This window comes from Acinonyx jubatus, chromosome D4 (genome assembly GCF_027475565.1).
Source record: "Acinonyx jubatus isolate Ajub_Pintada_27869175 chromosome D4, VMU_Ajub_asm_v1.0, whole genome shotgun sequence".
NCBI lineage: Eukaryota > Metazoa > Chordata > Mammalia > Carnivora > Felidae > Acinonyx > Acinonyx jubatus.
The window spans coordinates 34,112,519-34,133,697 of NC_069391.1; the positions used below are offsets into that span (position 1 = coordinate 34,112,519).

Genomic DNA, 21,179 nt, shown 5'->3' on the forward strand with positions numbered 1-21,179 from the left:
TGATAAAAGAAAAATGAATATGTTGGACTCCATCAAAGTTAAAAACATTTGTGTTTCAAAAGACACCATCAAGAAAGTGAAAAAGCAACTCGCAGAATGGGAAAAAATATTTTCAAATTGTATCTCTCTTATGGGATTTATGTATAATATAAAGGACCCTTACAGATCAATAATCAATAAATAATTCAATTTAAAAGTAGGCAATGGGGGTGTCTGGATGGCTCAGTTGATTGAGTGTTCAACTTCGGCTCAGGTCAAGATCTCATGGTTTGCAAGTTCGAGCCCCATGTCAGGTTCTGTGCTGACAGCTCAGAGCCTGCAGCCTACTTCCAATTCTGTGCCTTCTCTCTCTCTGCCCTTCCCATGCTCATCCTTTATCTCTCTCTGTCTTTCTCTGTTTCTGTCTCTCTCAAAAATAAATAAACATTAAAAAAATTAAAAGTAGGCAACAAATCTCCATGGACATTACTCACAGAAGATGTACAAATGGCCAATAAATACATGAGAGGATTCTCAATATCATTAGCTATCAGGGAAATGAAAACCTAAACCACAAAAAGATGCCATTTCAGACTTATTAGATGGCTGTAATAAAAAAGACATATAGCTTAGCGCCTGGATGGCTCAATCGGTTAAGCACCCAACTCTTGATTTTGACTCAGGTCATGATTTCACTGTTTGTGAAATTGAGCCCTGCATAGGACTCTGTGCTGACAGTGAGGAGCCTGCTTGGAATTCTCTCTCTCTCTCTCTCTCTCTCTCTCTCTGCCCCGCCCCTGCTTGTACTCTTTCTCTCTCTCAAAATAAATAAAAACTTAAAAAGAAAGACACATACCAACAAGCGTTGGTGAAGATATGGAGGGAATTGGACCCCTGATGGTGGTGGGAATACACAGTGATGCAGCTGCTTTTGAAAACAGTCTGGCAATTCCTTGATAGGTTAAACATAGTTACCATATAACCCAGAATTCCACTCTTAGGTACACACCCAAGATATATAAAAATATATGAAAAACTTGGAGATGAATGTTCATAGCAATATTACTCATGATAACCAGAAAGTTGAAACAACCCAAATTTCCATCAACTAATGAATGAATAAGTACAATGTGGTATATTCATACAACAGAATAAAATTCAGCAATAAAGAATAGGGGCACCTAGGTGGCTCAGTCAGTTAAGCATCTGACTCTTGATTTTGGCTCAGGTTATGATCTTGCCATTCGTGAGTTAGAGCCCTACATCAGGCTCTGGGCTGACAGCACAGAGCCTGCTTAGGATTCTTTCCCTCTCTCTCTCTGCCCTCCTCTCTCTCTCTCTCTCTTTCTCAAAATAAATAAATAAACTTAAATATTATTTTTAAAGTCCAGCAATAAAGAATAATGAAATTGGGACACATGCTATGACATAGATAAATTTTATAAACATTGGCTATGTGAGAGAAATCAATGAAGAAAGACCACATATTATATGATTCCATTTATATAAGAAGTCCAGAATAGCCAAATCCACAGAGCCAGAAAACAGTGGTAATCTAGGGCTGGGAGAGTTAAAGGGAAATGGGGAGTGATTACAAATGGTCATGATTTCTTTTTAAGGTGATGGAAATATTCTAAATTTGATGTGGTGATGGTTGTGCAATGGTGATGGTTGAGAATATACTAAACCCACTGAATTGTACTTTCTTTTCGTTTTGTTTTTTTAATGTTTATTTTGTTTTTGAGAGAGAGAGAGAAAGAGAGACAGAGCGTGAGTGGGGGAGGGGCAGAGAGAGAAGAGACACAGAATGAGAAGCAGGCTCCAGACCTTGAACTGTCAGCACAGAGTCCCGAATTCACAGACTGCAAGGTCATGACCTGAGCCAAAGTCAGATGCTTAACTGACTGAGCCATCCAGGTGCCTTAAAAAAATTTTTTTAATGTTTATTTTATTTTTGAGAGAGAGAGAGACAGACAGACAGAGCATGAGCAGGGGAGGGGCAGAGAGAGAGGGAGACACAGAATCTGAAGCAGGCTCCAGGTTCTGAGCTGTCAGCACAGAGCCTGACACAGTGCTCGAACTCGAGAACTGTGAGACGATGACCTGAGCTGAAGTTGGACACTTAACCGACTGAGTCACCTAGATTTCCCTGAATTGTATTTTAAATGGATGAATTGTATGGTGTGTTAACTGAATCTTCAAAAAGTTCTCTTAAAAAGAAGGAAAAGAAACTGATTTTCATTCCTTTCAAGTTTCAAATATGTCTCCGTCCCAGAAATCACTAGGATTAGACAACAGCTATATCCCAAACCTCAAGCAATACAAAGGAAGCTGGTAAACCACCAAGTGTCACCCCTGGGGGGTGCAGAGATCCTTGAAGGAAAGGATTAGAGGAGTCTGGCCACAAGGAGAGTGAGTGCAGACTCCCTCCAGCCAGCAGCAAGAACATGACTGCACACCTTTAATTTAATGCCTTTATCTTCCCAAAGATGAAGCATGTTCAGCTTGAAGTCTCTCCTGGCCAGAGGGCAGCTGTTTTAAAGCTGGAAAAAATCAAGACAGAGTGATTTTTATATTTTGATTCTCAAAGTATCTAAACATGTGAGCAAATCCATGAAAGAGCAGGTAAACCATGAATGAATGAGATGATACCGTTACTACAGTTCACCCAGAGCAAGTAACTGAAGTTGGCATTAGAAACTTGCTCAGGGGTGCCTGGATGGCTCAGTCAGCGGAGCGTGAGACTCCTCATCTCGGGGTCGTGAGTTCAAGCTTCACACTGGGTGTAGAGATGACTTAAAAATAAAATCTTTAAAATAAAAAAAAAACTTGCCCAGAAGAGGGGTGGAAATGTAAACTTAAAAAAAGTATGACTTAAAATTAGTATTGCTGAATTTAAATATTAGAGTATGTTTGCTGAGTGCTGTACTCAGGGACTCATAAGGCAGAGCATAAATCAACATTAAAGGTGAATACAGATGTTCAAGGGCAACAATAAAATGTGGTGATAAGGAAGCAGTATCTGCCCCAGTGTTCACATAAAAGGTAACTTTCCAACTACCTTACGACACAGCAATTACACTACTCGGTATATATCCAAAGGATACAAAAATGCAGATTTGAAGGGGCATATGCACCCCAATGTTTATAGTGGTACTACTAATAATAGCCAAATTATGGAAAGAGCCCAAGTGTCCATAGACTGATGAATGGATTAAGAAGATGTGGTGTGTGTATATATGTGTGTGTGTGTGTGTGTATATACACACACACACATATATATACACATATATATACATATATATATATACACACACACATACGCATATACATACAATGGAATACTACTCAGCAATAAAAAAGAATGAAATCTTGCCATTTGCAACAATGTGCATGGAACTAAAGGGTATTATGCTAAGCGAAATAAGTCAGAGAAAAACAGATATGATTTCACTCATATGTGGTATTTAAGAAACACAACAGATGAACACAGGGGAAGGGAAGGAAAAATAAGATAAAAACAGAGAGGAAGGCAAACCATAAGAGACTTAAATAGAACAAACTGAGGGTTGCTGGAGGGTTGATAGGTGGGCGGATGGATTAAATAGGTAATGGGCATTAAGAAGGGTACTTTTTGGGAGGAGCACTGAGTGTCATATGTAAGAGATGAATCACCGGGTTCTACTCCTGAGGCCAAGACTACACTGTATGTTAACCAACTTGAATTAAAAAAAAAAGGTAACTTCCCATGTCACATGTATGAAAGAGAATTTTCTTCAAATAATCCACACTAGATCTATTTCTACTAGTTTACGAGTCTTAAGTAAACATATCATTGGCAACTCCTATTTCATGGCTTAAGGAGCACTTTGTATTTTATGGCCACTAAAAGTCAGTGCCACAAAGGCTTCTGGAAACCTTAGCACCCCTATCCAAGCCCCATTAAAATTTTTTTTTAACATTTATTCATTTTTTTTGAAAGTGAGAGAGGCAGAGCATAAGTGGGGGAGGGGCAGAGAGGGGGGGAGACACAGAATCTGAAGCAGGCTCCAGGATCCGAGCTGTCAGCACAGGGCCCGACACAGGGCTCGAACTCACAGACTGTGAGATCATGACCTGAGCCGAAGTTGGACGCTCAACCAACTGAGCCACCCAGGCGCCCCTCCAAGCCCCAGTTTAAAAATGAGGAAACCAAGGTGCAAGAGAGAGGACCCAACTTGTCTGATGACACAGAGTTTACCTGACATCTTATCCAGGGCCTTTCTCAGCAGGCAAGAGGGAAGAACTCTCCTCCCTCTGTGGGCAATGGGCGCAGAATTAGACTGTTTTCAAAGAAAGCTGCTTTTTTAAGGTAAAGTGGCTGCTATGGGCAGATTCACATGTTGAAGCCCTAACCCTCAGTATGATGGTGTTTAGAGATGTGGCTTTTGGGATTAGTGCCCTTATAAGAGACAGGAGAGGGCCTGCTTCCTCTCCCTGGTCTCCAGCATCTGAGGATGCAAAGAGACGGCCATCTGGAAATCAGGAAGCAAGGCTTCATGAGACACCAGATCTTCTGGCACCTTGAACTTCCCAGACCCCCGAACGGGGGAACAAGTGTGTGTTGTCTCTGCTACCCAGTCTACAGTAATTTGGTATAGCAGCCTGAACTAAGCAGAAATTAAAGCTGGATGACATAAATACATTTTTCATGTAATCCTAAAGAAAAGCCAAGGCTTGCTGTTTTCTTTTTTCCAAAGTGAAAAATATATGATGATTTTAGTTGTTCCCACTGGCACCAGAACAAAATAGGCTATTTAAAATGAGAAAATTCTCAGGGATGTTCAACTCAGCCCCAAAGAGTTTTTCACAAAGTGGCCTGGGTCCTGACCCCACTGGCCTTCTAGTCATCCAAGGAGGCATAGATCCGTTGTAACCCACTTTTCCTCCCAAACCAGTCACCTCATGCAGGTAGTAGCAATACTACAGCGATCATTATTCCAGGTGTGCACCCGCCGCCGGTTGTAAGTCTTTTTCTCTGTTTCCCACACTTTTCCAACAAAGGGAGCGGGATGGTTTTACCTTTGCTGACGTTCATCAGCTCTTTCACCTGCAGGATGACAGGGGTCAGGGTCCCCGTCTGGTTCATGGAGGCGATGTAGTTCTCCAGCTCCCCTTCAAACACATCCAGCTCGTCTCTCACATACATGAACATGCAGAACTCAATGACAATGAACTGGTGCAAAGAGCAAACATTTCAAAGTCTCACCTGAGTCCAGCCTACTATGTAAATAACATATGGACCTCTCTTTGGTTTTGAGGTCAAACTCTTTGAAGTTCAAAATGCATATGAAATAGATTCTGACCACTGGCTATACCAAGATGAGTGGGATTGTGACTTCTCTGAAGACAACTTTGGAGCCACCCCAAACTCTTTTCTGCACCCCACAGCATATAAGACTAAGTCCTACAATGGCTCAAGTCAGTCCTCAAACATTAATTACCTCAAAGTGAAATGAATGTCTAACTTTGAATAAGAAGTGACCTTGGGGACAATTCCAGCCATATCTCTCCCCACTCTTCTTCTTGCATCTTGGTGGTAACCACGTTGGAGAAAGTACTGTTTGCTGTATACACGCCACACTTTCTCACTCCCATAATCCTGTCATCATGCCTTTATACCATCTACCACCATGCCAAAGCTTCTACAGTTCCTACTGCCATTTTACTTCATCAACCAAATTTTGTTTGTCTTTGTGCAGCTCAAATGCCACCATCTTCAGGCAGCTTCTCAATCTCGAATAATGCCCTAAACTTTCAGAGCACTTTCACCTCATCTTTGTCTCTCTTTACATGGCACATACTTCATACCACGTCATATCCCCTTCTCTTAGACCATGGGTCTCTCCCAGGCCAAGACTCTGCTGAATCAGCTCTCTTCTCTCTTCCAGGTCTTAGCATGGTGCTTGGCATACAGTAGATAACCACTAAAGACTAAAGGAACACAATGATTCCAAGTCAATTACTCACGTTGCAGAGAACTCCACTTGTCAGTTAAAATCCATTCTCCCCTTCTTTGGGCACAAAACCGGACTACATTTCCCAGCCTCCCTTGAGGGATGTGGCCATGTGACGAGTTTCTTGCCCATGGAAGATGAGTGGAAGGAATGTGTGCTATTCTACAAGGGCACTTTGAAAACCTCCCACATGCATTTCTCCATGCACCTTCCCCTTCTGCTGACTGGATGCAGAGGGTAAAGGTTCTCAGGATAATGAAGCACATGATGGAAGAATCTCAGTTACAGAGTAACACATGGAGGACTGTTGCCCCCCAAACCTGAACACCTACTCAACATTGTTACATAGGCAAACGTATTTATAGTGTTAAGTTACTAAAATTTAGGGGTTTATGTGGTACTCCAGCATTACCTAACTCATACATTCATTTAAAACTTAATCACAGGAGGGGCGCCTGGGTGGCTCAGTCAGTTAAGTGTCTGACTTCGGCTCAGGTCATGATCTTAAGGTTTGTGGGTTCAAGCTCCACATCAGGCCCTGTGCTGACAGCGCAGAACCTGGAGCCTGCTTCGGATTCTGTGTCTCCTTCTCTCTCTGCCCCTCCCCTGTTCATGCTCTGTCTCTCTCTCTCAAAAATAAACAAACATTAAAAACTTTTTTTAACTTAATCACAGGATTAATTTATATAGGTATCATCCAGAAGACAATATGGTCTTCCACTTCTATCTCTCCATTTTGACTCGCCTTTTGACTCAGACGTTTTACCTCAGATAACTTTGACCACGTGAAATGTTTGTCTCTGTGCTTAATAAAATATGAAAGTCAGAATTATGGCAACATTAAAAATTTTTTTGTTGATAAAGCAAACTTAAATAACGCACCTATACCAAAAAACATGATGATCACCCAAAGTCCATAGTTTACGTTAGGGTTCGCTCTTGGTGTTGCACATTCTGTGGGTTTGGACAAATGTCTAATGACATGTATCTACCATATAGTATCATACAAAGTCTTTTCACTGTTCTAAAATCCTCTGTGTTCTGCCTATTCATCCCTCCCTCTCCCCAATCCTTGGCAACCCACTGATCTTTTATTGTGTACATAATTTTGCCTTTCAAAATGTCACACAGTTGGAATCATATAACATGTGATCTTTTCAAATAGGAATCTTTCACTTATTAATATATATCTAAGTTTCTTCCAGGTCTTTTCATGGCTTGGTAGTTCATTTCATTTTAGTGCTGAATTGTAGCCCATTGTCTGGATGTACTAAAGATTATTTATCCATTCACCTACTGAAGGGCTCTTGGTCACTTCTATATTTTGGCAATTATGTGTAAAGCTGCTATAAACATCCATGTGCACGTTTTTGTGTGCACATAAGTTTTCAGTGCATGTGGGTAAATACCAAGCAGGGTGACTGCTGGATCATATGGTAAGAATACCATTTGTATTCCCACCAGCAATGAATGAGAGTTCCTGCCAGTTCACACCCTTGTCAGCATTTGGTATTGTCAGCATTCTGAATTTTGGCCATTCTAATATTTTAACGTACAATAGTTGTTTTGATCGTTGTTTTAATGTGCATTTTCCTGATGACTTATACTATAGAGCATGTTTTCATTTGCTTATTTGCCATTTGTATATCTTCTCTGTGAGATGCCTATTAAGGTCTTCGGTTCATTTTTAAATCGGATTATTTGTTTTCTCATTGTTGAATTTTAAGAGTTCTTTGTATACTTTGAGTAACAGTCTGTTTCAGATGTGTCTTTTGCAAATATTTTCTCCTAGTGTGTGGCTTGTCTTTTCACTCTCTTGACAGAGTCTTTTGCAGATTAAAACGTTTTAATTTTAATGAAGTCCAGCTTATCAATCTTTCCTTCATGGTTCGTGTCTTTGGTATCATATCTAAAAAAATCTTCACCACTTAACTATAGAAAACCAACTAGTGGTTATCAGAGGGGAAGTGGGTAGGGGGATGGGTGAAACAGATGAAGATTAAGAGTACACTTTTCATGATGAGCACTGAGTAATGTATAGAATTGTTCCATCACTATACTGTATACTTGAAATAATATAACACTATGTTGCCCACACTGAAATTAAAATAAATATATATACATACCTACATACATACATACATTCATGCATAAATTCACTACCAGTCTCAAATAATTGGTAATGCCAAATAATAACAATAACTAATTTAATTAAAAAAATAAAAAGTCATCACCAAACCCAAGTTAATCTAAATTTTCTCTGATTTCACCTTCTAGAATTTCATAGTTTTGCATTTGACATTTAGGTCTGTGATTCATTTTAAGTTAATATTTAGGAAGGTCTGTGTCTAGACTCATTTTTTTTTGCATGTGGATGTCCAGTTGTTCCAGCACCATTTGTTAAAAAGAAAATATTTGCTCCATTGTATTTCCTTTGCCCCTCTGTCAAAGATAAGCTGACTCTATTTATGTTGGTCTATTTCTTAGCTCTCTATCCTGTCCATTGATTCACTTGTCTATATTGGCAACATCACACCATCATGATTAGGGTAGCTTTGTAGTAAGTTGAAATCGAGTAGTGTCAGTCCTCCAACTTTCTTCTTTTCCTTTAATATATTGTTGGCTATTATGAGTCTTTTGCTCTCCCTATAAACTCTAGAACCAGTTTGTCAGTATCCACAAAATAACCCCCTAGTTTTGATTGAGATGCACTGAATTCCAATATAGATCAATCCCAATATATGTAGATCAAGTTGGGAAGTACTGATATCTTGACAATACTGAATCTTTCCATCCACACATATGGAATATCTCTCCACGTATTTAGTTCTTCTTTGATTTCTTTTAACACAGGTTTGTAGTTTTCCTCATATAGATCTTTGTGCATATTTTATTAGATTTACATTTAAGTATTCCTTTTGGGGGGTTGCTATTGTAAATGATAGTTTCTTTAATTTCAAATTCCTCCTGTTCAATGCTAATACATAGAAAAGCAATTGACTTTTGTAGGTTAACCTTGTACCTTGCAAACTTGCTATAACTGCTTATTAGTTCCAGGAGTTGGGTTATTTTCAAGATTTTATTTTTAAGTAATCTCTGCACCCAACATGGGCCTCGAACTTAAAACTTTGAGATTAAGAGTCACACACGCTATCAACTGAACCAGCCAGACGCCCCTTCAGGAGTTTTCTGCTGATTCTTTTGGATTTTCTACATACGCAATCATGTCATCTGTGAACAAAGACATTTTTACTTCTTCTTTCCCTATCAGTATACCTTTTATTTGCTTTTCTTGTCTTATTACCTAGCTAGGATTTCCTAAGTAAATGCTGAGTGATGAGGGGAAACAGTCTTGCCTTTTTCCTGAGTTTAGTAGGAAAGTTTCTAATTTCTGACCATAAAGTATGATGCTAGCTGTAGATTTTTTGTTCATATTTTTTTATCAGATTGAGAAAGTTCCCCTGTATGCCTAGGTTATTGAAAAAAATTATCATGAACTGGTGTTGAATTTTGTTAAATGTTTTTCCTGCATCTCTTGATACGATCATGGGATTTTTCTTCTTTCGGCTGTTGATGTGATTGATTACGTTAATTGCTTTTTTAATATTGTACCAGGTTTGCATACCTGAGATAAATCCAACTCAGTTGTGGTGTATAATTCTTTTTATACATTGCTGGATTTGATTTGCTCCATTCCATTGTAATTCTTTAGATCCACCTGTCTCCAATTTCAGGGACAATGGTTTGTGCCATGACTTCTCTTATGGATCTAAGAACTGTTGAGTTTCAGTTTGTTCAGATTTTTACTTGTTAGGATGGACTGGCATCTTGCAAGCTCTTTACATGGAACTGACAATCGGAAGTCTCCATAAATAATTCAATTATATTTATTAGTCATTCACCATGTGGGTAAAAGTGTCCTTGGAGTAAAAATGGTGGTCAAAAAAATGTACTTCTTTTATTTACAGACTCAATTTTGACCCAGCTTTTAAAGAATAAGCCCTGCCCTGACCCCATCCCACTTATAAAATAGGAAAGGGTTTGCTTGGATCTACTTACAAGGTACAGGCATATGAAAGCCAACACAGTGGTTCCAATCATTCTGCTTGGGAACTGAAAGCAGGGGTCCCACTCATACACCCTGGTTTGGAACCAGGACTTTTTAGTCTCCCTGTGAATGAATAAATAACAGAAAAGAGAGGCTGTGGTTGGTAAACAAATGCCCAATTCTTCTGAAAATAACCTCTGCTTCATCTTAGAATTTAATGAAGAAAAAGAACATCCTGGTAGATTCCAGTTTTCATTCTCCCCTTATTCTTAAGAACAGAGACTCAGTTTTATTCAGTACAGCAATTCACCAAACTAAAGGGCTATGGTTCCTGATCTCTCTTACAGCTAGAGGGACTAAGATTAAGCACAGGCCAATCAGATGTCACCAGATGTGGCAGTTTGGGGGAGGGTGCTGAGGTATAATTCACGCAGCTGGGAGGGACCCCATTGCCCTCTTTCTTTTCTCCTGCCTGCTGTCTGAAACGCAGACATGGTGGCTGATCCAAGCTGGAGCCCACCCCAGCATCCGTCTTGGACCATGGACAGCCTTCATCATGACAGTTACTAAGAGCTGGAGCAGAAAGACAGATGACCAGTAAGTTGCCGTGGTGGGCAGTTCAGGGTCAGTATGAACTACCTGCCTCCAGAATTCTTTTATATGAGAAAGAAATAAATCTCCCTCTTGTGTGTCCCACTGTTATTTTGCATTTTCTGCTACATGTAACTCAACGTACTTCTAACCAAAGTACTAGCTTTGCCACTGTATAACCCTGGATTAGACACATCCCATTTGTGGGGCTTATCCCCTTGTACACAGTGGCAGTGGCAGGGATAGGGTTGGTCACTGCTTTTGCTTGGCCATGAGCTATGTCCCCTGGTATTGGTAACAGCCCCTGCACTGTTTCTCTGGGAACCTGCTCCCTCCCCTCAGTCCTACAGCTTAAGCGAGGCTGAACAACTTCCTAGTTCCAAAGATGAACATATGACAGGCTTAACGATCCATTTACTCTAATCACCTAGCCACAGTAATTGGTTCTGGGAACGCATGTGGTCTGATGCGACTCAATGAAACCCACTCATAGGAGTTTGGTTTGAATTATTAGAAAGTTTCTCTTTCCTGTGATCTTAAACCAGGAGGGTACAAGCTTAGAGATTCTGAGGGCCACCACGGGGAGGAAGCCCACCTAACTACGGGTCTAACACAGATCAAAGCAGAGCTAAGAGAAAATGAGGAAACCAGGAAGCCCTCGTTCTGATATCAGTGAAGCCACTGGATCTGTCTGCATCGGAACCGACCACTTCTAGAGTTTTTAATTATGAAAGGCCACACATTTGCTTTTTCTCTTTAATCTAGTTTGAGCTGAGTTTCTGTCATCAGCAAACAAGAGTCCTGACTAATGTGCCCATCCAGTCATCTCAGGGTCTCCCGCACTGTCAGGGCTCATCAACACTGGCACAAATACCTGGGTGGGGGGGGGAGGGAGGAAGGAGGGAGGGGGCCGGGGAGGGGGGAATGAAGCACACGGGGGCTTACTGCAGGCGGGCCTTCCTCAGGAGCCGCTTGACATGCTCCGCCTGGTGAACTTCCAGGAAAGGCTTTTCTTCCTGTGAGAAAACAGAGGTGTATGCTGGGGCTCACAGATCCTTGTTAGGGTTTCAGTCCCTTTGACGGGTTATCGTCATAGAGGGCAGGAATCTGGGTAAAGCTGCTCTTTTAGATTGAGCACAGTGGTTAAGAGAGAGCCTCGACAAACAAACTCTCTGGCTCCAGGTCTGGCTCCGCTCCAGGCTGGTGACATGACCTCAGGCGACACAACTCACCTTTCTCGGTCCATGTCTCCTCATGCAGAATGGGAGAAGTAAAAATAGCACCTGCCTCACACGGCTGCTGTAAAGACTAGACCTGCCAGTGCACACACGGTGCTCATACTCAGTACTCACCATCTGCAGCTCCCAGCCCAGGTGGACCCTCAGAGACTTGACAAACATGTGAAGGAAGCGGCCCAGCAGGAAGGCCAGGCACAGCAGTGAGGGCCAGTAGAACATGACAGTCTCGTACTTCCCCAAAAACTGCAACAGAAGCAGAGCATGGAGCCCGGGCTCTAGGCGGGGCAGGGCCAGGCTGCCCGGGAAGCTGTAGGACAGGAATCTGCCTGCCGGGCCCGCTCTCACCAAGCCCACCTTCCCAGGGCTTGGCGGTCAGTGATCGATGTTCTGCTCCCCCAGCCCCACACCCCCCCTGAGCAGTGGGCCTAGAGTCCAGCAGCCCTGGGTGTGAATCCCAGCACCCGCATTCTTTAAAAATTTATTTATTGTTTAATTTACATCCAAGTTAGCATATGGTGCAAGAATGATTTCAGGAGTAGATTCCTTAATGCCCCTTACCCATTTAGACGGTCACCCCGCCCACAACCCCTCTAGCAACCCATTTTGTTTTATAAGAAGGGCTTTCACAGCTTTTTCTGATTAGTTATTAAATGATGCTTTTGGAAAATATATATGACAGAGAGAAGGAGAGAAAGAGGGGTGAGGAGGGGAGACAGAGCAGAGGGTTGCAGATGAGAGAGAGGGAGAGACATGTGGAGAGAAGGAGAAACAGAGAGGAAGGAAGGAAGGGAGGGAGGGAGGAAGGGAGGAAGAGAGGGAGGGAGGGAGGGAGGAAGGGAGGAAAGAAGGGAGGAAGGAAGGGAGGGAGGGAGGAAAGAAGGGAGGAAGGAAGGAAGGAAGGAAGGAACGAAGGAAGGAAGGAAGGGAGGAAAGAAGGGAGGAAGGAAGGAAGGGAGGGAGGGAGGGAGGGAGGGAGGGAGGAAGGGAGGAAGGAAAGAAGGGAGGGAGGAAGGAAGGGAGGAAGGAAGGAAGGGAGGGAGGGAGGGAGGAAGGGATGGAGGGAGGGAGGAAGGGAAGAAGGAAAGAAGGGAGGGAGGAAAGAAGGGAGGAAGGGAGGAAGGGAGGGAGGAAGGGAGGGAGGAAGGAAGGGAGGAAAGAAAGGAGGAAGGAAGGAAGGGAGGGAGGAAGGGAGGGAAGAAGGGAGGAAAGAAGGGGGAAGGGGGTCCCATAACTGCTATCATGTTGGCAGCAACACAAGTTCCTGGGAATACGGGTCTCTCAAAATGGTGCTCATAGTTTTTCTATGATTTTAGTTCCATTTTAATGAAAAAAAAGTGGGTTTTTTCACTGTTTTAAGACAAACAATATTGTAACTTATTTTTCACAATTTACTAGTTGGTTTCATGTTTTTTATGTTTCCAGAGCACTTGCCCTCATGGGGAGTAGGGTTTTGATGTTGTGATGTTTGGGTGTGGGACACAGACATGCTGAGATGTGGGGGCTCATATCTCCCCTTCATCTTCCTCTCCAATATATGTTCACCACTTAAACATCAGATATCGCCACTGCCAATATTCCAGTGTCTTTCCTCTGTATCTACCCTTACATCTCTATCTGTTATAAATTGATATTATACCAAATACATAGGTCTGTCTAGATCATAATCATCTCCCCATGTGGTTATGAATTATTCGCAAACATCACTTTTAATGCTGCATAACAGTACACTATTTAGATGAATCAACTTTAGAGTCTCTCCTAATATTAGGACATTTTAGCCTGTTCAACATCTCATTTTTATATCTAATGTTTCCATGAACATTCTTCATTTGAGAACATGAAGTGAAATCTTTATTATTACCTTAGTCTGGGTTCCAGTTCCATGATTTTTAACTAGTAAGTCCCGTTAGCCCCTGAGTCTCACTTTCTTACCAGTGAACTGTGGAGGTACTAACACCCTTCAAAGTGCCTTGAAGCACCTTGAACTATGCAGTAGTTAATTTGGGGGATTGAGCCTAGAACACCCAGCACACTGCGGTTCTTAACATTAGTGATTCTGAGCACAGAAGTGAGGCCCTGCCCTCTCTTTCAATTAACCATGAATGTTCTGAAGTTCAAAAGAACCCCAGGAAGACTGGAAGCTCTCCAAGACACCAAAGAAAATGCCTGTGATCTGGAATTTCAGGCACTGTGAGCAGAGTGAAGGAGGGCATCTTTTTGGGGAGAGGTATGCCAGAATGTTCTTAATCCCAGACCAGAGATGCAGAGAGAAGTCCCAGCCCCCAAGTTCATTTTCCAGTCCAGCTCCCCCATTCTCCATCACGCCCTATAATCCTCCAAGGTTACTCAAGTCTGGGAGAGGTTTTGGCAAGGCTCCTGGCCCAGGTGACCTCCTGGTGCTCCCCCTACCTGCCCAGTAACCCTTATAGATGCAGTGTGACTCAGTCTTTCATCTTTTTCCTTTTTCTGGTGTACAAGGTTAAACGGATGAAATAGTTTCCCCCAATTCTGAGGACAATGCATGATAAAGCTGGAATGTTCATCCAGTCTGAGACTTCCCTTTTATAGACAGAGAAACTTAAGCTACATGAAGGAGTGAAAAGAAATGAGCTTTGGAGGGTGTCTGGGTGCCTCAGTTGGTTAAGCATCCAACTTCAGTTAGGTCACGATCTCATGGTTTGTGAGTTCAAGCCCCGTGTCGGGCTCTGTGCTGACAGCTGGCAGCCTGGAACCTGCTTCAGATTCTGTGTCTCCCTCTCTCTATGCCCCTCATTAAACATTAAAGAAAACATTAAAGAAAATTAGGGGTGCCTGCATGGCTCAGTCAGCTAGACATGTGACTCTGGATTTCGGCTCAGGTCATGATCTCACAGTTCGTGAGTTCAAGCCCGACATAGCACTCTGCACTGACAGTGTGGAGCCTGCTTGGGATTCTCTCTCTGCCACTCCCTCCCTCTCTCTCTCTCTGTCTCAAAATAAATGAACAAACTTAAAAAAATTTAAAAAAAAAAGAAATGAACTTTGTAGTCAACCAGACCTGGTGTCAACTCTCAAATCTGTTATTTCTTAAGAGTTACTTAATAAACTTGGGCCTCAGTTTCCTCACCTGTAGAATAGGTCTGCTGAGAGGTTCCCTACCTTGAGAGGCTGCTGTGAACATCAACTGAGAGAACATCTGTCTGTGAATGAGCATCCTGATGAACATAAGATGCTATACAAATGGAAGCATCATGAATGGCTCCAGCTCTCCTTTCGGTCATACGAAGGAGCTGAGGCCCAGAGAGTGGCAGAGGCTTGTCCAATGTCACGCAGCAAACTGGTCGTGGTGAAGGACTGAATGCTCTAAACATAGTTCAGCAGGGACTCACCTGCCCATGGGGACACTGTATGATGTAAAGGATGGTGACAGCAAACCTGTAGGACAAAAACAAGGCTTGGAGCACTGTGGTCCCTCCCAGCACAGCCCCTGGGAAGAAGCCCAGATCCCATCAGCCTGGAGCTACCTCCTCTTTTCTTACTCCTTGGGAGGGCTGGTTGCCAGGCCTCTGTGTACACTCCACCCAGACTGAGCACCCTATTTGTGCCAAAGTGCACGCACCAAATACACTTAACATGTCCTTGTATAGGACACAATGCTGGAATCCATACAGCGGAGCACAAAGACCCTGAGTGATCTCCTCCTCCCTGCCCTCATGGGACCCCAGAGAGGGAAAGGAATTTGTCCAGAGTCACACCCAGAGCCAGGACCAAGGCTCAGGTCTCCTGACTGGTGTTGATGCTCCTTCTGGTGGGACTGGCCTTGTCTGGAAACACTGCCCTGAGGAATGAGCCTCAAGGCTTTAGTCCCATGAGACACACACTCCTGGCCATAGTCAAGCTTGATTCATCTCCCAAGATGCACAAGCTGCTGACTGATTCCCACCACCCATTCCTCCCCAGGTCAAAAGTTTGTCAGAGGCTGGAAGATGGTATTACCCCAGGTCTAACCCCGGATACCCTTTCTTTTAATTTTATAAAGCAAGCTGTTTACAAACTTAAGAATGGTAGCCATGGTGTGTCAGGTGCTGGTGAGCCCCCTCCAGTGGCCCACACACTGGGCCGGAGGACCCCTGCCTCACACAAAGTGCTGCAGCAGGAGAACCAGCTCAGTAAGGGGGACAGGGGCTAGAAAGCAGAGTGCTCGTGGGAGGACTCAGTCAGCAAGGATTCCTGGGACCGGCTCCATGCTGGTTCTGGGGCCAGTGCTGAGAGCACAGAAATCAACAGGAGGGTCAAGAAGTTCTCCATCTGTGGGGTTGGTGATCCATGAAAGATGAGCATGGATCTGTCAATGGACCAAGTCAGGGAAGATAACCCACAGGGGAGAATAACAACATATAGGCAAAGAGGCCAGAATGCATGATCCACAAGAGTCCATCTTGTTCTCCAGTGTTTTCCCTGGCCCACAGCAGGGATATAACGGCATGTTTGCTGAGTGAATAAGCAGGTGGATGAAGGAATGCAGGAGTCTGGTGTGACTGGAGGTGTGTGCTAGAGACTGTTAGGGATGGACAGACAGGGGAGGCCAGACTGCAGTGGCCCCAAATGCCAAGTTAAGGCACATGCACTTTCTCCTGGGCTCCCAGGGGAGACATGACAGCACAGAGAAGAAGTGTCCAAATGGGTCTCCTACATCCCCCAGTGGGACCGTGGGCAGTTGACAGAAAAATAAGTTTTCTACATCTCCGACTTCTGGAATATTCTAACCGCGAGTGGCCTGTGAAGCAGGAAGAATGCCTGACCTCCTGCAGCCTTACATGCAGTCCCAGGGAGAGGCCACTGTGGGACCTGGGACCAGTCACTCCACCTGCCCATCCTGGGCCTCAGTTCTGGGCAAAGTCGCCCTCCAAGGGGTGCTCTCGGGTCACCTCCAGCCCTTTGTCCAGAGTGCAGCCACGGCAAAGGAGTCACAGGAGGGCAGACACGCAGCGTCCGTCTTACCAGATCAGAGAGTAGCTGAAGCCAAGGATGGAGCTGACCAGCCGGAACTCCGACGAGAGGCAGGCAAAGAAGGGGAAGTGAGACAGGCCGACTTCCATGCCTCCAATCAGAAGCACAAAGGCTGGGGGAGACAGGGCCAGAGATCCTGTGAGCTCTCTTCTCACAGGCTCGGGGGTGTTGCAACAAAGATACAGGGCTTTACGCCCACTTCCTGTCACAGGTCTCAGGTCCCAAGGAGGTGAGTGGACAAGCCCCAGCTCGGTAAAGAGGAATGGACGAATGTCTTTCATTCTTGCAACAGACCCTTCCTGGGACCTGTTCCACGCCAGGCCCTGGCTAACTATTGAGATGAAGAAGATTTGGTCCCTGCCCTTGGCTAGCTCACACTGTGATGTGCAGAGACAGGCCCCATAAGTGGACAAACAGCAATCACTGAGACTAAGGCCACCATAGCAACATGAAGAGTGGTGATGTGTGTGTGTGTGTGTGTGTGTGTGTGTACAAAACTTATAACTATCACATACTCTCTAAACAAGGCAGTGATAAGATTCATTCTGCCACTGACTAGCTCTCAGAGGATCTAATAAGATCCAGGAAAACCTACTCATGCAAGAGGATCTTTACAAAGTGCCTGCTTTGAGCTGGGTCTGGGGCCAGGCACTAAGGCTGCAGTTGGAATGAAGAAGTCTCTTGCTTTCTGAGGTGTTTACCGTCCAGTAGAGGAGACAGGGAGGAAGGTGAGTGCTGTGTTAACAGAGGCATATTCAATCTGCTGTGGGGACAAGGAGAGGAAGCCACTGACTTCACCTGGGGTCTGGGTTGGGGAAGGGAAGTGGTGACATACAACAAGGCCAGGAAGTATAAGCAGGAGTTTGTAAGATGGAGAGAAGAAGGGAAGGGAGGGCATTCCTCACTCAGAGGATGGAAAATGGCTGGTTGGGGCTGGTGAGTATTTATGTGACCGTGAGGGGTGGGAGGCTGGCAGGGAAGGACGACATAGAAGGAATACTTTCTGTGAGGATGGAAGCCATGACAGTATCATTTTGTAATCTGCCAGAAGCGCCTCTGCCCTAGAAGCAGACAGAGCAACTAGAATGGCACAACCCACACCTGCAGACAGCATCTACAACAAAGTCAGGTCTCGAGGCCATTTGGTATCAACACCTGAAGTAGGAGGAAGCGGAGGAAGGCCCAAGAACAGAGGAACCCCAAACTGCCAGGAGATACAAGAGACCAAAGCTGCAATACCGGGACCGAGCCCCCCGTGGAGGCAGACAGGAAGACTCCAAGATGACAAGGACAGGAACACTAGGAGCTGGGAAATAGGGGGTCCAGACAAAAAGCAGAGGGAAGAGGCAGACTCGGAAAGTATGAGGATGTTAGGAGGATACATCTATATAATCACTTCGTGAAAACGAAAGAGAGGAATCTAGAGCCACGAACCAAGAAATGATATTCTGACCCAGCCAGATGCTCAATAGCATCAGTCTTTAGGGAAATGCAAATCAAGACAGTAGTTAGATACTACTTCACCTGTACTAAGATGGCTATAACTGTTTTCAAAATAGAAAATAGTGTGTGAGGATGTGCAGAAATTAGAACCCTCACACACTGCAGATCAGGTCCAGAACAGAGTCCAGAAACAGACCCATACTTATGGAGCCAATCGACGCTGACAAGGGTCCAAAGGCAATTTTGTGGGCAAAGGACAAGTTTCTGAAATAAGCAGTGCTGGAAAAAATGGAAAAACAAAGGCAAAAACAACAACAACAAAAAAAACTTCAATCGATACCTCACACTATATGCAAAAAATTAACTCAAAATGTATCACAGACCTAAAAGCAAAATATCGTAAGACTATAAAACTTCTAGAAAAAACATAGGAGAAAATCTAAGTGATCTTGTATCAGGCAAAGATTTCTTCTATGACACCATAAGCGTGAGCCATAAAATAAAATGAATAAATTAGATTTCATCAGAATTTTAAGGCAACTTTTTAAAAGAAATTGTTGGTAGAATGAAAAAACAAGCTACAGACTAGGAGCAAATGCAATTCTCACATCTGATAAAGAACTCGTGTACAGATTAAAGAACTATGAAAACTCAGGAGAAAATAAAAAACCTAATTTTTATAAATAAGGAAAGTGATTTGGACATGTCACCAAAGAGCTATAGGGATAGCAAAAAGCACATCAAAATATGATCAGCATTACCAGTCATGAAAATGCAAATTAAAACCACGATAAGACATCACCACATACCTCTTAAAATGGCTAAGATTAAAAAGACTTTGTCTACTCATTTGGTATTTAGATTCTACATATGGGTGAAATGATATGGTGTTTGTTTTCCTCTGACCTATTTCGCTTAGCATAATAAATACCCTCTAGATCCATCCATGTTGTTGCAAATGGCAAGATTTCATTCTTTTTATGGCTGAGTAATATTCCATTGTGTGTGTGTGTGTGTGTGTGTGTGTGTGTGTGTATAACATCTTCTTTATCCATTCCTCTATCAATGAACACTTAGGTTGCTTATATTTTTGGCTACTGTAAATAATATTGCAATAAACATAGAGTGCTTACATTTTTTCAAATTAGTGTTTAGATTTTTTGTTTTATTTTAGAGAGAGAAAATGTGAGCAGGGAAGAGGGGCTGAGGGGGGTGAGAGATACTCTCAAGCAGGCTCCACGCTCCATGCAGAGCCTGATGCAGGGCTTGATATCACAACTCTGGGATCACAACCTGGGCCAAAATCAAGAGTCAGATGCTCAACTCACCAACCCAGGCGCCCCAACGTTTTCATTTTCTTTGGGTAAATACCTAGTAATGGGATTACTGGGTCATATGGTAGTTCTATTTTAATTTTTTAGGAACCTCTATCCTGTTTTCCACAGTAGCTATACCAGTTTGCATTCCTATCAACAGTGAATGAGAGTCCTTTTTTCTCTACATCCTCACCAACATGTATTATTTCTTCAACAAACAGCATCAGACCTATATTTACAGAGAACAAACTGATGGCTGCCAGAGGGGGGTGGGGTGGAGGGATGGACAAAATGGGTAAAAGGGACTTCCAGGCTGTCAGTATGGGAATGAATAAGTCATAGGAACAAAAAGGCACAGCATAGGGAATATAGTCAGTGATATTATAATAGTGTTGTACAGTGACAAATTACACCTCCACATTTGCGGTGAGCAGAGCATAACAGAGATGTTGAATCACTGTCTTGAACACCTCAAGCTAATTTAACATTGCATGTTAACTCTACTCAAATTAAAAAAAAATGTTAGAGAGACTGACAACAACAAAAATGTAAGTAAAAAATAAAAGGACTGACCACGTGTTGCTAAGGAGAGAGAAAAACGGGAAGTCTCACATAAGTGATGGTGGTAATGGAACCATTACTTTGGAAAACAGTTTGACAATTTCTTCAAAAAGTATGATCTAGGGAGCGCCTGGGTGGCTTAGTCGGTTAAGCGTACAACTTCCGCTCAGGTCGTGATCTCACAGTTCTGAGTTCGAGCCCCGCATCGGGCTCTGTGCTGACAGCTCAGAGCCTGGAGCCTGCTTTGGGTTCTGTGTCTCCCTCTCTCTCTGCCCTTCCCCTGCTCGTGGTCTGTCTCTGTCTCTCTTTCAAAATATAAATAAACATTAAAAAAATTTTTTTAAGTATGATCTACTACATGATGTGTACGATCCAGCCATTCCACTCATAGGCACTTACCCAGGAAAAATGGAAGCACAGCTACACACAAAGATTTGTACACAAATGTTCATAGCAGCTTTATTTGCAGTAGCCAAAATCTGCAAATAAATCAAATGTCCATCAAGAGATGAATGCGTACACAAATTCTGATTTCTCCATATAGTGGAGTGCCACGCAGAAGCAAAAAAGAATGAATTTCTGGCACACGTTAAATGTGTATGAATCTCAAAATAACTACGCTGTGTGAAAGAAGGTCACACCCGTACACACACACACACACACACAAGTACATTCTGTATGATCCCATTTATATAAAGTTCTGGAAAAAGATCAGTGATGAGGGTAGTAAGGGTAGTGGGAAGGAGAGATTACAAAAGGGGACAAGGAGACTTAAGGGGCTCCTTATTTTGATTGTGGTAATGATTTCATGGATATAAACATTTGTCAAAATTTATCAAATTGTATACATTAAAGAGGTATGTGGTGGTATATCATTTCAGTTTTAATTTTCATTTCCCTAAAGACTAATGAGGCATTGGTAGGTATTTGATTATATAGCTCTGGAGACCCTGAGAGAGAGCCGGGCTGGACTCATTTGGAGTCATTGTATTAGGATGGCTGAATCTGTAAATTAGAG

At 43.1% G+C, this 21,179-nt stretch overlaps 1 protein-coding gene across 5 annotated transcripts in view; it reads right to left on the reverse strand.

The window, feature by feature from the left end:
- Positions 1–21,179, reverse strand: part of LOC106981241 (stimulated by retinoic acid gene 6 protein-like) — a 64,579-nt gene that overhangs the window by 11,782 nt on the left and 31,618 nt on the right. For all 5 annotated transcript variants that reach the window (XM_027039490.2, XM_053204915.1, XM_053204914.1 and 2 more), the window contains 6 exons: positions 16,833–16,953; positions 15,221–15,266; positions 11,967–12,095; positions 11,560–11,630; positions 10,035–10,146; positions 5,041–5,194 (listed from right to left, as the gene is read on the reverse strand). In XM_027039490.2, the coding sequence (XP_026895291.1) occupies positions 5,041–5,194; positions 10,035–10,146; positions 11,560–11,630; positions 11,967–12,095; positions 15,221–15,266; positions 16,833–16,953 (633 nt within the window). The remainder of the gene's footprint in view (positions 1–5,040; positions 5,195–10,034; positions 10,147–11,559; positions 11,631–11,966; positions 12,096–15,220; positions 15,267–16,832; positions 16,954–21,179) is intronic.